Source organism: Parasteatoda tepidariorum, chromosome 12, assembly GCF_982258835.1.
Source record: "Parasteatoda tepidariorum strain Cologne lab strain chromosome 12, Ptep-v5.0, whole genome shotgun sequence".
Taxonomy (NCBI): Eukaryota; Metazoa; Arthropoda; class Arachnida; order Araneae; family Theridiidae; genus Parasteatoda; species Parasteatoda tepidariorum.
This window is the reverse complement of record NC_141766.1, coordinates 16,013,685-16,028,707: the sequence shown is the minus strand read 5'-3', so window position 1 is coordinate 16,028,707 and position 15,023 is coordinate 16,013,685. Positions and strand designations below refer to the sequence as shown.

The 15,023-nt window shown below is 32.4% G+C and overlaps 1 protein-coding gene across 1 annotated transcript in view; it reads right to left on the bottom strand.

The window, feature by feature from the left end:
- Nucleotides 1-15,023, bottom strand: part of LOC107438137 (uncharacterized) — a 130,017-nt gene that overhangs the window by 50,310 nt on the left and 64,684 nt on the right. Inside the window, exons 5-8 of the mRNA XM_087155939.1 lie at nucleotides 10,067-10,226; nucleotides 7,786-7,819; nucleotides 6,742-6,892; nucleotides 2,198-2,956 (exon numbers count right to left, since the gene is read on the bottom strand). Coding sequence (XP_087012065.1) covers nucleotides 2,198-2,956; nucleotides 6,742-6,892; nucleotides 7,786-7,819; nucleotides 10,067-10,226 — 1,104 coding nt within the window. The remainder of the gene's footprint in view (nucleotides 1-2,197; nucleotides 2,957-6,741; nucleotides 6,893-7,785; nucleotides 7,820-10,066; nucleotides 10,227-15,023) is intronic.

The window sequence follows — 15,023 nt, the reverse complement described above, 5'->3', positions numbered from 1 at the left end:
GAGAGCTTGAAACTAGAATAAATCAAGAGCTAACCTACATCGGTTGGCTAGAATTAGCAGTCGGTATAGCAATAGCCATAAATGCAAGCCTGGATGTCCTAATTCCCCACTGTATTTAAAGTTATATCGAAATAAAAATTAAAGATTTTAATTTTGTTAATTTTGAAAGCAAATAAAAACATTGCTGCGTGATTGTCAGGTTATATCTATTTGCGTATTTATAGTTATAATCGAAATTATTTTAACACGTTCACGCCGGGAAAAGTGAAAATATTGGTACGGGAAAAGAGAAAATACTGGTAGAAGAACTATTTCAATATTAGATAATATTCAGGAGGAGTTAATCTATTCTCAACAATAACAATTCCCTGTAAGGAAATTTATCACTGCGAAGAAGCAATTCAATATAAAAATTGCATACGTTAAAAACAATTGGTAGTTATGGATTTTTATTATTCCCAGAAAAAAACTAAAAAATGAAATTTATTGTTACCAGTTTTTACTCCGGTGCGCTGCCAAGATGAGACAATCTAGCGTGACCCACCGGTGGGTCACCCCAGCGTAAACGTGTTAAGTCAGTTTTATATAATCAAAAATTAAATGGTGAAGTATAAAATGTACTACCACCTTAAATATTCAATAAAAATCTTACATTTAAGTGGAGAAGTTGCCGTGCACATTATTTGTCTCTAAATATGTTATTTTTTCATGTATCAAGGTATGATTTGTCTATATTTATCAATTATGTCTTTCATTTTTCAAAAATCAGTTATTGTACATATCAAATCATGTTTTATCTTTATTTTTAATTGAAGTCTAGAATCAATATTTCTAATGTTATGTAAAAACGCCAATTTGTCATATTGAAAATTTCATTGTTTTATTATTTCACAAGCTTGATTTTTTCGGCTTGATTTTTTTTTATGGCTACCACAATGTTTGCCAAATCAATGCATTTTACCTTATTGTATGTAATTTAATGATGAATGGGACAGGTGCCCAGTTTATTTAAAGAAAGAAAGAAAGAAGTAAGTGCACATTAATTGTTATCATTTTAAAGCTCAATTTTCTTCATATCAAAATATTTTTCGTAGTGGTAGAAAAGGTAATGATTTAATATTTTATTATATTAGAAATAAAAAACTTTAGCACACTTACTATCCATAAATAGTATTAACAAGTTGAATGCCATGGGGGTAACCGGCACTGAGTTTGTTCGTAGCGCCACGGGGGTCACTGGCGAATGGTAAAGCCAAGATTATTGGAAACACATAATTCGAATAAATTTTTAATTTTTTTATATTATTATCATTACTAAATTGCTTTGAAGTAATTAATGTGATATAGAAGACACAAAAATAGTTTTATATATATACAAAGCAATGCAAACTTGCTCCGGATAGCGAATAAATATTTTCAAGTGATAGTTTATTAACTGTGATTCTTGGTTTAATAGATTCAATTTGGAAGATTTTTATCCACCACTGTTTCAAACAATTCGTAGGAACGAGAAAACGTTGATAGGTATGCAAATAATACTATTATACAATTTGTCAAACTTAATAAATGCAACTAAGAAACTTTTTGCTAAATATTTCATAGAGTGGTAGACACTTTAATTTAAAGCTTTCAGAATTCTTGATAATTTTGCTAAAAATGTTTAAGCCTCACCACAAAAGCGCTGGCACATAGTGCAGAGATGCCAACTTGCTCCGGACAGCAAATATATATTTTTAAGTGGTAGTTTATCAATTGTGATTCTTGGTTTAATAAATTCAATTCAGTAGATTTTTATCCACCACTATGTCTAAACAATTCATTGGGTTATATAATTCACCACTTTATAGGAGTTATGTCATGCTATACAATATGAAAAACAAGCAAAAATAGTCAAATATTTGCAAAATTCACTTTGTAGTTATTTACCGTTTTATTAATTATTTTGGCGTGTTCGGAGCAGTTGGCATCTCCGCATAGTGGCGTTGCATATAAACTTTAAAATCATTTATATGTAGTGGTGGGGAAAATAAGTTTAAATAAAAAAATTAAAACATTAACTTAGCCACCATTAGAATAAATTTTTACAAAAAGCGTTGGAAGTTGGCAGCTCTGTAAATGTTATTTTATTTATCGTTATTTTCTATTTGTTTAAAATCCGCCTCTCTGTTTTATAATTTTTATAGAGCATTTTACTTACTTTGTTGCTTGGAATTTTTGTCCAGTTTAAAGATTTCATTTTATTTTTTGGCTTTGGAGTAGATTGTTGTGGAAGCTTAAGAGAAGGTTGTTGGACAGTCATTGACGCCAATTTAGGCTGGACAGTCGAACCTCCTGGTAGAGGAGGAGGTGGTGGTGGTAGTCCACCCATTGGAGGAGGTAGGGGTGGTGGAGGTGGTGCACCACTCAAACCAATTGAGGGAGGAGGAGGTGGCGGTGGTGGGGGTGGTGGACCAGGCACAGATGCTGATGTTTGAGAAACTGATGAATTTCCAGCAGATGATTGAAATAGAGGAGCACCAGGGACTCTTGGAGGAGGTGATATTGCTCTAGATAAGGTAGCTAGTAGCTCAGGACTGAAGAGAACTGATGAGTTCGTTGGACTAAGAATGCCTGGTGTCTTGGAACTATCAGGGTTTCCAAAATTTAAGTTCAATGGTGTTCGTTTACGTGTTCTATTCTCAGTTGCAGTACACTGCCCATCATTGTTGTTATGACATGAACACTGACACCGCCCACCAGTTTCTTGAAGTCCTCTCAAAAGCTTGTTCAGACTGTGGTGATAACTTGGAGTTCTTAGCAGTTTTTCCGAATCTTCTTTTGTTTCACAAAGTGTTGCACGATGAACTAATTTTTCTGCTGTATCCCAAATTAAGTCTGAGATAGGTAAGGAAGAATCTATTCGAAGAAGATGCTGGAGAATGTTTAGAAATGGTATTTCCTGAGGTGTGTCTGTTACCTGTAAAAAAAAGGGAATAATAATTTAAAAGACACTCGATTTGAATTCAACATATACCATTAACTCGATGAAAGCATTATGAGGTGTCAAATGTACTTTCCTTTCCTCTATTCAGCCTATTTCGAGTGCAGTTTTCTTCATCAAAAAAATCAATTGTTGGAAAAGTTCCTCAAAATATTTTAATATTAAAGTCCCTGTACAACAATAAATGTAAATCCTGCATCTGCTCTTAAATTTTTCTATTTCCCAATTCGTTTTGTTTTTAAGTCAGAAGGGAAGTTAAATTCCTGCATTTAATTTTTAAACTTACTATTAGAAAAAAATTCAGAAGTAAAATAGAAATCTACTAAATCCATGCAACCACGCAGTTGAAGATGGTGTTATTTAATATGATGAAATAGAGCTTTTTTAGTATGTCAAGTGATAAATATTTTAAATTTGAGTTTTGTATCATGCTTTCTGTAAATATAATTATTGTAATTAAGATTGCTCAAAAATTCCTAAAACCATTTGAAAAGAATCAAAAGTTATAACCTGTGACAAACTGTATAATATTGTATGGTAAATATTTGATTTTAATAAATAATTATGGATATTTCAACCAAAAAAAAATAAATTTGATCCGCTCTTTTTCAGTTATAATATTGAAAAATTTCATCTATGCACTCTAATTTTAGAAATCAGATTAATTAAACCAATCGAACTGCGGTACATATAAAAGTAAAAAAATAAATGCATGTTTTACTGAATTATTACTAACTTATTTAAATAATTTTATAATTATTCATTATTTATTGTTGATTGTTCATTATAAATCGTTAATTATTATTGTAGTTACCGTCGCATTTAGGTTTTTATTTATTAATTTAATTTTATGTGTAGTTTTTTATACTAAGATTAGTAGAGAATATCTAATCATTCCCAAAAATCATTTGTTATCTATAATATCTTAATACTACTATGACGACTGTTCGTTCTTTTATTAATGTATTTTATAAGAGTTCATTTTTAATTTATTTTAAAATATTATTTTCAAGATTTTTATATTTTATTTTATTTTTAAGGTAGTGTATTTCATAAACAATTTATTAGAAATCATGAAAATTGTCATTATGAACGATTTTAGTGACACCTAGTGAATAAAGTAAGAATGAGGAATGAAAGGATACCAATCAACGGATCAGTGCATAGGTGTAGTAATACGTGTAAGTAATAAATATCAGTGGATTTCTTTATGAGCGATTCCTTGAAAGGCAATTTTGTGAATATTTGAATCAGTAAGTGAAATGCATAAAAATGTTTATAAACCTATAAATTATTTCACTGCTGCCAACGACAGTTTTCTTATTTTTTTAAAATATTAAATGCAAAATACAACAATGAAACAGCAGAAACAATTGGTTTTGAAGAGTCAATAAAACTGTTCGCGACTTTTAAAGCACGAGTAAATAAATTTTAATGTTTATGCTTATATATTTGTTTGCCATAAAAGATTATACTCATTAAATGCATTACCTATAATAAATATTATTTTTAGAATAATTAAGGCGATATTCTTATTAATTAAACTGTTTTCCTTTTTAACCTCGAATGCGGTAATTGTTATTTATCTTCTTCACATGCTTCTCTATGCACCATTTAAGGTTGATATAGACTTTATAATTCTCTGATATTGTAATTTTAAATATAAAAAAATATTTTCTACAGCGTTATGACTACATCATCGAGACCATTCAATGTTATTTCTTAATGAAAAAAAAAATCTTTTTTTTTCTTTTTTTTAAAATAGAGTTAAGAGCTCCGTTTTTAGTATCACCCTGAACACGTCTTTCACTGGCATTGAAAGTGACCAGCTATGCAGGGAGACCAACTGCTCCGCTTTCTGGAATATTTTTAATAAAGTGGTATCAAATTATATAGTAAAATTCGTTAAAGAAGGATAGTTACGCCTACTTTTTAATAGAGTAACCACGAAATTGAAGCTTTAGCGTTGCGTTTTATATGATACTTATAATTTTTGATATGTAGTGGTGAATAAATTACTTAAAATGAAAAATACTGAACTGAAAGTAACTTAAATTTCGTTACCACTAGAAAATACTATTTCACAAAGCGGAGCAAGTTGGCATCCCTGGCTATGATAATAGCCTAATTACTATTTTTTTGATTTCCTTGTGCATGATTTTATTTCCAGTGGTAGAGAGGAGATGAGAAAATGCGATGCCCTGTGTATATTAGCAGGCGTCAAGATGAAACTGTTTGGTCACTACCCGAATCTGCCCTATTTACCTATAGTCCTATATTTTATTTCATAACCATCGTTGAACAGCTGACTGAACTTTCAGTTTAGGGCTACAAATGTTCAACTCCGTAGCCTTGTAATTTTGAACCCAATCCAGAAGACAAGTGAACTCCCGGATCTAGTAGTGGGAGAAATTTGCCATCGTAAAGGACTTTTTAATGGAACTAACCCGCATTTGCCCAACATGGAGAGGAAAACCAGGAAAACCACCCACGGTTTGCCTGAAGGCAAGGGGGTTCTAGCCCATGATCCGTCTACCACTGAGGATATATTACGTCAGCACTGTGGTATGTGCGAGCTGAATGCGGAATTCGAATCAACCTGCCATCGCCGGGATTCGAGCCCGGGTCACCTCATTATGAGGTGAGCATTCCATCCTCTGAGCCACCATGACTAGGCCTATATATGATTAATACCACTAAAGGTAAATTTTGACAGCTGAGTTAAGTAAGTTTTGAAACAGGGTAGCCAGATTAAAAATGCGAAAAACGCCGATTAATAAAATTTAGAATTTTATTTAAGGAAATTAAAATTTGCAACTTTCTATAGCATATTTTTTTCAGTTCACTTTTGAAAGTGAAAGCAAAAAAAAGTTTTTTTTTAATATGAATTATTTGAAATGTTGGTAGATAAACAGTGGTAGATACGATTGAATAACTAGTGATAATAGATGAAGAAAAGTGAATTGAATTTCAACCCCTTTTCACATTTTTAGTCTTCTGTGGCATCTATAAAACAAGTATCAAGTTTTTAATGCAATTTTTTTTGTGCCTTATATTTAGGAAGGAAGTAGAATGATAAATCTTAACAATGCAATGTGCTCACTTTGCGGCGTGATGAACCGTTTACTGGCGTCAGTTTAGCGGACCGGAATACAATAATTAAAAGATTAAATAAAATCAATTTAATGCAAAACTAATAATAATAATAATTATTATTTTATTACTAATTATTATAATAATTAATAAATGGAATTGCAATTGAAAGAACAGTTTAATACTCTTAAATTCGGAAACTATCCGATAGTCCAAAATAGTGATGAGGTTGTAACTAAACTTTGTAATAACATAACTTCTACACGCACCTTTGATATTGTAAATCTTTTTACTACTTTTCCTCTCAAACTTTTAATTTTAGCAATTTACTTCAATTTGTCTTATCTACACAAATTTAGTTTTATAGTGATAAATTTCTATAGCTTTGAAAATTTTGCCTTAATAAAAACTGCTTTAAAAAATTCTAATTCTAATTTATTTCATTTCTAATTATTAATTTATAAATAGTTAGTCTATCTAATTCTTAATCTAATTATTATCTATCTAATAATTAATTTATTATTTTATTAATTTTTAATTAATGATACATTATTTTTGCAACTACTTAGAAAATTATTTTCTGAAATTCTGTAGTCATTAGAGGCTATGATAATATTACGCGAGTGTTATTTTATAAAAAGAAGTTTTCTTCGAATTAAATTTCTTACCTGTTTCAGAATAGCATAAAATATGTCTTGGTGACTATTTAAATCGACTCCATTTGGTCCAGATGATTGGCAATCATCAGCATATCTTTGCTCGTCAAATATATCTAACTGCACAAATAATTCACTGTCGACGGCATCGGAAAACGTTGATCTAAAAATAAAAATGTCGTTAAATTAGTTATATATTAACTTGATTCAATAACAAGAAGTGGTAGAAAATTATTAGCTATTCTTCGTTTAAGATTTTTTCTCTAAGAAAATAAAAAATAAAGTCATAGATTGAGTGTCTTAAACTCGAAGCAAAGCCTTTATTTTGAGTACCAAGCATGATTTTTAAAAGAGAAACAGTGACTGCTTTGCCTTGCAATAACTGTGATAATTATCACTTCCAAACATACGACTCAATTTCACATGGCAATCATAAACAATTTTATATTTTATATCCGTCAATGAACAGCTGAACCAATCCAGAAGACAAGGAAACTCCCGTATCAGTACCTCCAGAGGTATGATTTGTTATGGGAACATGGAGGACTTTGCGACTCGACAGATTTAACGTGCATCAGTTACCATTTACTACACTGGGAGTCTTCGGCCGGACCGAACAAACGACCTCTTGGACATGCACCTAGTGCCCTACCAACCAGGCTATCACCCCAAGTCATAAGCAATTGGAAAAAAAAAATTCAAAAGTTGTTATCTGCATCAGTGTTTCCCTTTTTTTGTCACAACTTTTTTAGCACATTGCATCGCTGTCTGTTCCGATTATCAGAATTGCCGATTGTCATAATTAATTATAATAACTAATTATCCGTTTATTGGAATCAATTATGAAAATTCCGCCAATTTTTATATCATATGAAATAAACCTAAGAGATAGCTCCCTAAAAAATTATTCATTTCTAAAAATATAAACACTAACCATTTTTACTTGATTGAATCATAATTGAATTATAATCCCATTAGGTTTTCGTTATTGTGTTCACATAAAAGCTTTAAAAATAAGCAATTTAAAGAGAAAGAAAAAATGAGAACCTTACATACCTCAGTTTGGAAACAACGTCAAGTATTTTTAAACCTGCAAGAAAAGAAAAAAAAAAGTATATAAACCGTTAAAGTATAAAAGTAGATAAATCGTTTACAATATAATCTTTTTGTTATCAATTACTACCATAGAATTGTTGCTTTAAAGTTGTTGAAGATATTAAATTACGCACCTGTTTTTAATTATAACTTTTTTTACATTAAAGTAAAACAAAATGAATCATTTTGCTTACGTTAAAGATTTATTTTCCTTAGCACATTTTCTGAATACATGCAGCAAACTTTTGCCATAATATTGAAAACATATATAATTCAGTTGTTGTTGATTAAAATTTAAAGAAATGATAGACAACATTTTATTGAAGCTAGCGCAAACTTGCCACCATAACTAAAGCTTCAATTAAATTTTTTTTCGCCTGGTTATTGTAGTCATTACCACTATCATAAAAAAGTCCTCTTTTGAGATAATCATACTAGAGGTAATAACGAAGGTGTTATTCTCTCCAAAAACAAATGGAAAAAGAAATAGTTTTAATAAAGAACCTCGTATAAATTCTTATTTCTCTCAAAAAACGAGAACTCTCGATGTACTAATAATAATGTAATACATGCATAATATGTAATAAATTTAATAAATGTAATAAATTGTAATATTTTGTATATTGTTGTAAATGTAATATTTTAACCACAAATATTATTATTTTCAATTATCATTTATTTTTAAGTAGGGACCCCAAATACTACACTTTTTGCAAAATATTTCATGGATAGTTAAAAAATAGAGCAGCGTTGCAGCAGTCTGGTAGTTTAAATAAATTTTAAGCTACCAATAAATTTTTAATTTAAACTAAATATATATGGGATAATTATGTAATTCTTAAAGGAAAGTTAAATGTTAGCATTTTTCCATTGTCTTGAAAAATCTTGCTACCACTTATCATACCAGCCAACTCTTCCGGATTTTCCGGAAGATTTTGTTTTCATATTTAAAGTGGTAGTAAATATATACTATTTTTTCTTTTATAAACTTAATTTTTAAATGATTTTGATCACCACTATTCTTACAAAAATTAAGCACATATATTAATATGCGTTACTATCATGGTTGTCAACTTAAGTTTGCTGATATACAACGTATTTGTTTGCTTAAAATTGAAGTTTTAATTCCATTTTAATACCACTGGGAAAAATGATAATGGAAGAGATTAAAAGTTGGCAGGTATGCACTTATTAATTTCTTAACACTTTACCGACCGGCCGTCGATTAATCGACGTTTTGTTCTCAGCGCATACCGACCGGCCGTCGATTAATCGACGTTTTGTTCTCATCGTATACCGACCGGCCGTAGATTATTCAGCGTTTGCTCCCCAGCGCTTACCGACCGGTCGTCGATTAATCGACTTTTGACCGATCTGTGGTGACTACGTTTTCCACCAATTCAGCATGCAGGGATGCCAACTGCTCCGCTTTCTGGAAAAGTTTTAATAAAGTGGTAGCAAATTATATAGTAGAGTTCGTAAGAGAAGGATAGTTACGCCCACTTATTAATATAGTATCCAGCAGAATATTGCTGCAACGTTGCATTTCACATGATACTTATAATTTTTGATATTTAGTGGTGAAAAAATGACTTAAACTGAAAAATACTAAATTAAATAAAATACTACGGACGATCTGCAGCTGAACGGGCGGTGAAAGGGCATAGTATGTTCGAACCGCTACCGGTCGGTAAAGTGTTAATACTGTAAAACTTTCAGACATGTTGTTATTTTGCCATCATTTTAATAGCCTCACAATGAGAGAGCTAGAACCTTTTGAATCAAATACATTTAGTGGTATAGAAAAAAACTTTAAATCACTTGAAACTTTAACTTTAATAACTTTAACTTTAATAACTTTAAATAACTAGAATAATTTTTTACAAAAAGCGTAGAAAGTTGGCAGCCCTGTAAAATTTTGATTTGGATCTGAATTCGCGTTAATGATATTTCTTTACATAAAGTGATTCTAAAGGGAAAAAAAACATCGATTTAATTTTAACATTTGGTTTATTTTTAGAAATTTGAAACCAAAAAAAGAAGGCTGATAACTTTACAGATAGATGAAATTACAATAAGCATAATAAATAATAATTTTAAACATTAACTTCTCCTTAAAGTTCTTCATAAATAATAATCAAATACAGGTATGGGATTTAATGATAAACGTTAAATTAATAATGATTTTAGAAGAAAGAAATCAAGTTTGGAGAAAAGGGAAATGCCAAAATATATTATTTACCAATGTATTCATTTCTAAGACGATTCCTTTCTTTCAAAGATTTGGAAGATATAATGGTACAATTCACGAAAGCTACAATAGCTGACGAATAGTCTACATTATTTGAATGGCGTAATTCATCAACAATGACCTTGAAGCGATATCTTTCTCCCTTGTTTGTCTGAAATAAAAATATGTTACTTTTAAAAATGAAACCGTAAAATTTGATTTCATTGATTACTTATGATGACATCTTATGATCTTAAAAACAAACAAAAAATAATTAATTAATAATATTCAATTGATAACAAAAGGATAATGTTTATTTTTAATATTTTCACAGTGCTTAAAACCATTGAAAATGTGGAAGTTGCGAAACTATAGCCCATTTGTGCTCAGCGCTTTTTTAAAACCAATTAAGCACAAAGTTCTCTATTGAGACGGGTTTTCTTCTTCAAAACGAAAAAGACTGGTAACTTGAACATTTATTTCTTTAAAATTATGTCAGATAAACAGAGAGTCCACCATACTTTTATTAACACGTTGAATGACATGGGGGTCACCGGTGACCGGCGATGCCAAGATTATTAGAAACACATAATTCGAGTAAAGTTTTTTAATTTTTTTATATTATTATAGTTACTAAAATGGTTTGAAGAAATTAAAGCAATACAGAACACGCAAAAATAAGTTTATTTAAACTGCTGTTTGTAGAAAATGCAACACCATGAAGGAATCATCAGAATCAAATGAAATTCGCAGCAAATGTCAATTATAGGATATTATGCAAATTAATAAAGTTTCAGAGCCATCGCGCGTGCGTGGCGCGCGCAGCGCCCTCTGAATTGATGCTGAAAGCGTATAAATAAAGTGCTGTAGCGGGACGTTGAAAATAGTCTATGATTATTTGTTAGTGGCAAACGTTTAGTGAGACTTGAGTATGCCTCCACGACGGAAGAATAAGAAATTCAAGCAACTTACGGAGTTTGAACGAGGGAGGATAATCGGCCTTCGAGAAGGAGGATTTTCCTATCGCGCAATAGCAGCTCGTATGCAGCGGAACAGTTCCACAGTGATGCGAGTTTGGAAGCAGTGGACCGACGAGCACCAAACAACTCGAAAAACAGGCACTGGACGACAGAAGGTGACGTCAGAGCGCGATGATCGACACCTGCTCCGCATGGCGGTGAATGATCGCACAGCTTCCTCCAGGCAGCTGGCAGCACATTGGTCTACTGCTACAGGTGTACAATTGTCGGCTTCGTCAATTCGTCGTCGTCTGCTGCGCCGTGGATTGCGTGCAAGGGTGCCATTATACAGGATTCCCCTCACGGCGGATCATCGACGGCTGCGTCGGCAGTGGGCTCTTGAGCACAGAGACTGGCGAGCTGATTGGCACCAAGTTGTCTTTTCAGATGAATCACGCTTCAATTTGTGGATCCATGATGGCCGTGTTCGTGTTAGACGTTATGCCGGTCAACGCTGCCTTCCTGAGTGTATTATTGTACGACATAGTGGTCGAACACCCGGAGTTATGGTCTGGGGTGCGATTTCGTATCATGGACGATCCAATTTGATACGAATTGAGGGTAATCTCAATAGCAACAGATACGTCCGTGAAGTGCTACAGCCCGAAGTCGTTCCTTTCCTTCAAGGCATCCCTGGAGCTATCTTTCAGCAGGATAATGCACGCCCACATGTTGCGCGGACTGTTAGAGACTTCTGTTCAGCACAACGCATGCAACTTCTTCCTTGGCCTGCTTATTCGCCGGATATGTCGCCTATTGAGCACGTGTGGGATATGGTTGGTCGGCGTCTCACTCGTGATCCGCGTCCTGCAGTTTCCAAAGACGAACTTTGGTTGCGCATACAAGCGATATGGAATTCTCTTCCTCAAGCAGATATTCAACATCTGTTTGACTCCATGCCACGTCGTATAGCAGCACTTATTGCAGCGCGTGGTGGCTGCACCAAATACTGATTTCGGACGCTTAATTTGTTTCTTTTGTTTTGAAAATTTCATCATTTATTTGTATCAGTACAAGTCGTTTCTGCATTAAATTTCATTTGATTCTGATGATTCTTTCATGGTGTTGCATTTTCTACAAACAGCAGTTTATATACACAGAGATGCCAACTTGCTCCGGACAACAAATATATATTTTAAAGTGGTAGTTTATCAATTGTGATTCTTGGTTTAATAAATTCAATTTAGTAGATTTTTATCCACCACTATTTCTAAATAATTCGCAGGTTTATATAATTCATCACTTTGAAGTACTAATGTCTTCAATTCTCGGCCCTGTGCTCTACCTAATTTATTCAGCAGACTTTCCAAATTTTAATAATATGAGAAACATCACCTCAGCCTTCTACGCAGATGATACAGCACTTATGAGCAGATCAATAAATCCCAAGAAGTCTGTTACTAATCTTAGTAATATCATACCTCATATCGAAGCCTGGTGCACAAAATGGAAGGTAGCCATCAACACCACTAAATCTTCACTACTAATTATTAGGAAATCAAGTAAAAAGAAAGTCATTTATCCAAATATTACTCTTTTCAATGATGAAATACCACTAGTTCGAAAGGCCACCTACCTAGGCGTCACTCTTACTAGTTCTTTAAACTGGAATACCCATATTGAATATATTATTAGCAAAGCGCAAGGAGCCTATAGATCTCTGAAACCAATATTAAACTATAATTCAAAACTATCTCTCAAAACAAAACGAACCCTATACCTCCAATGTATTCGACCGATCATCAGCTACGCAGCCCCTGCATGGAGCACAACCACTGTTAGTCAAAAAAAGAAACTGGAGATCACTCAAAATAAATTCCTCAGATATATCACAGGAGCCCCCAGATCCATGAGAATGAAAGATCTAAGACGAGAGTTAAAAATCAACAAAATAGATGAGCACATAGCTGAACTATGTGCAAGTTTCTTCAGAGATGCACTCTCTTGTCATACGTGCAATTACTTCAAAAATTTTGATTTTGAGCTCATCAAAGACAACATAAAATATAGCCCGGCAACCGTCTTTTTCCTATCCGACGGAGTTTTGTCCCGTAAATTTTGTAAATAGCTGTAAATACTTGTAAATAATTTTGCGCATTTATTATGTATTTCCCCTTTTCCCTGGGGCTATGTGGCTACTGTGCACCTGTGAAGCTCGGGGTAATACCTCGAAGGGAGGCGAGGCAGTCTGCCACAAAACCTCTTCTCTCTCTCTCAAACTTGTTTGTTCAATCTCACTACTTCATTTTAATTTTCTCTCAGTAAAAGATACTGAACCCTAACTTTCACCTCTCAGTTGCGCTTCGGCGATTTATTATTTATTTCCACTCAGATGAATTAGTTGGAGCCCCTAGCGGGGCTGATGCTAAGATAACCAACACATATGAGTATGAGTATGAGTACTAATGTCAGGCTATACCTCTTAGGAAAAAAACAAAAATAGTCAAATATTTCAAAAATTTACTTTGAAGTTATTTACCGTTCTTTTAATTATTTTGGCGTGTCCGGAGCAGTTGGCATCTCTGCACTTATTTCAGATATATCATGCAAAGGGCCATTTAGGCCTCCGGTGTCCAGTTCTACAACAACGAACGAGCGAACAGATAATCTCTAATGCTTGCAAATTTAATTTGTAGTTATTTACCGTTTGGCCTGACGAAGCCATGTAAAATTAGCGTGGCATTCAACGTGTTAACAAGATAAATTTCTATCTACATATACAGAGATGCCAACTTGCTCCGGACAGCAAATATGTATTTTAAAGTGATAGTTTATCAATTGTGATTCTTGGTTTAATAAATTCAATTTAGTAGATTTTTATCCACCACTATTTCTAAATAATTCGTAGGCTTATATAATTCCCCGCTTTATAGAAGTAATGCCATGCTATACCTTTTAAAATGCAAGTAAAGATAGTCAAATATTTCCAAAATTCTGTTTGTAGTTACTTACCGTTTTTTTTTAAAAATATTTTGACGTGTCCGGAGCAGTTGGCATCTCTGTATGTACATGTATATATATATATTTGCACTCTGAAGTAATATGAGTTCAAATTTTTTAAAAATAAAGTGGTAACTAACACTGTAAATTAACCAATTAATTAGGGTGCACAAGTTTTTTTTTACCACTTTTTGTACTATTCAGATCAATTCAAAAAGATAAGTACCAGTGGCAAAGATTAGGTAAGCAAAAAATTTGTTATTTTGCATTAACACTATAGTATCTTAATATATTTCCAATATATACTATTTTTATTTTGATATGAAACTTTCTTTTTATATCGTCGTAACAGAAAGTAAAATCTCTTGAAGACGCTTTTTTCGTTTATTTACCACATTTTTTGCCTTAGCATTCATAGGTCGAAGACGAGCATGGCAAGGATAATTGATTTATTTTCTACAAAGCTCCTTTTAATCGAAATAAATTAGATAAAAAATTTTAAAAGTTTTATGAAAATTATTTGATCATTAGTATTTATCTAAGAAACCAGCAGCATCAAATATTTATAACTTCAAAATTTATATTTGGATCTAAAACCCAACTGTAACATTCTTGGGCTATAGTTATTTCATATTGAAGTAATAAAAAACAAAAAAATATATCCATAAATTCCACGTCCCCCAGATAGTATATCCATTATTTTTTTTTCCTTTTTTGACATACTATATCACCAGATCGACTAGCATCGCCTATTTTTACTGAATTTTGATGCGCAATTATTGTACTTGATGCACAGCGCTAAAGTTGGGGAAAGCGAATCAATAGAATCAATTCACTGAGGTGATTCGAATCATTAACTGATTACTTCATAAAAATCGACTTTCATAAAAACGCATACTTATTATAATTATTCCTCGCATTTGCGTTTAAAATGAAAAGTTGATTCAAAATTATTCTACTTTTGACACGGCAAAAAAATTAAGATTAGCTTGATAAATACAAAAATTAAG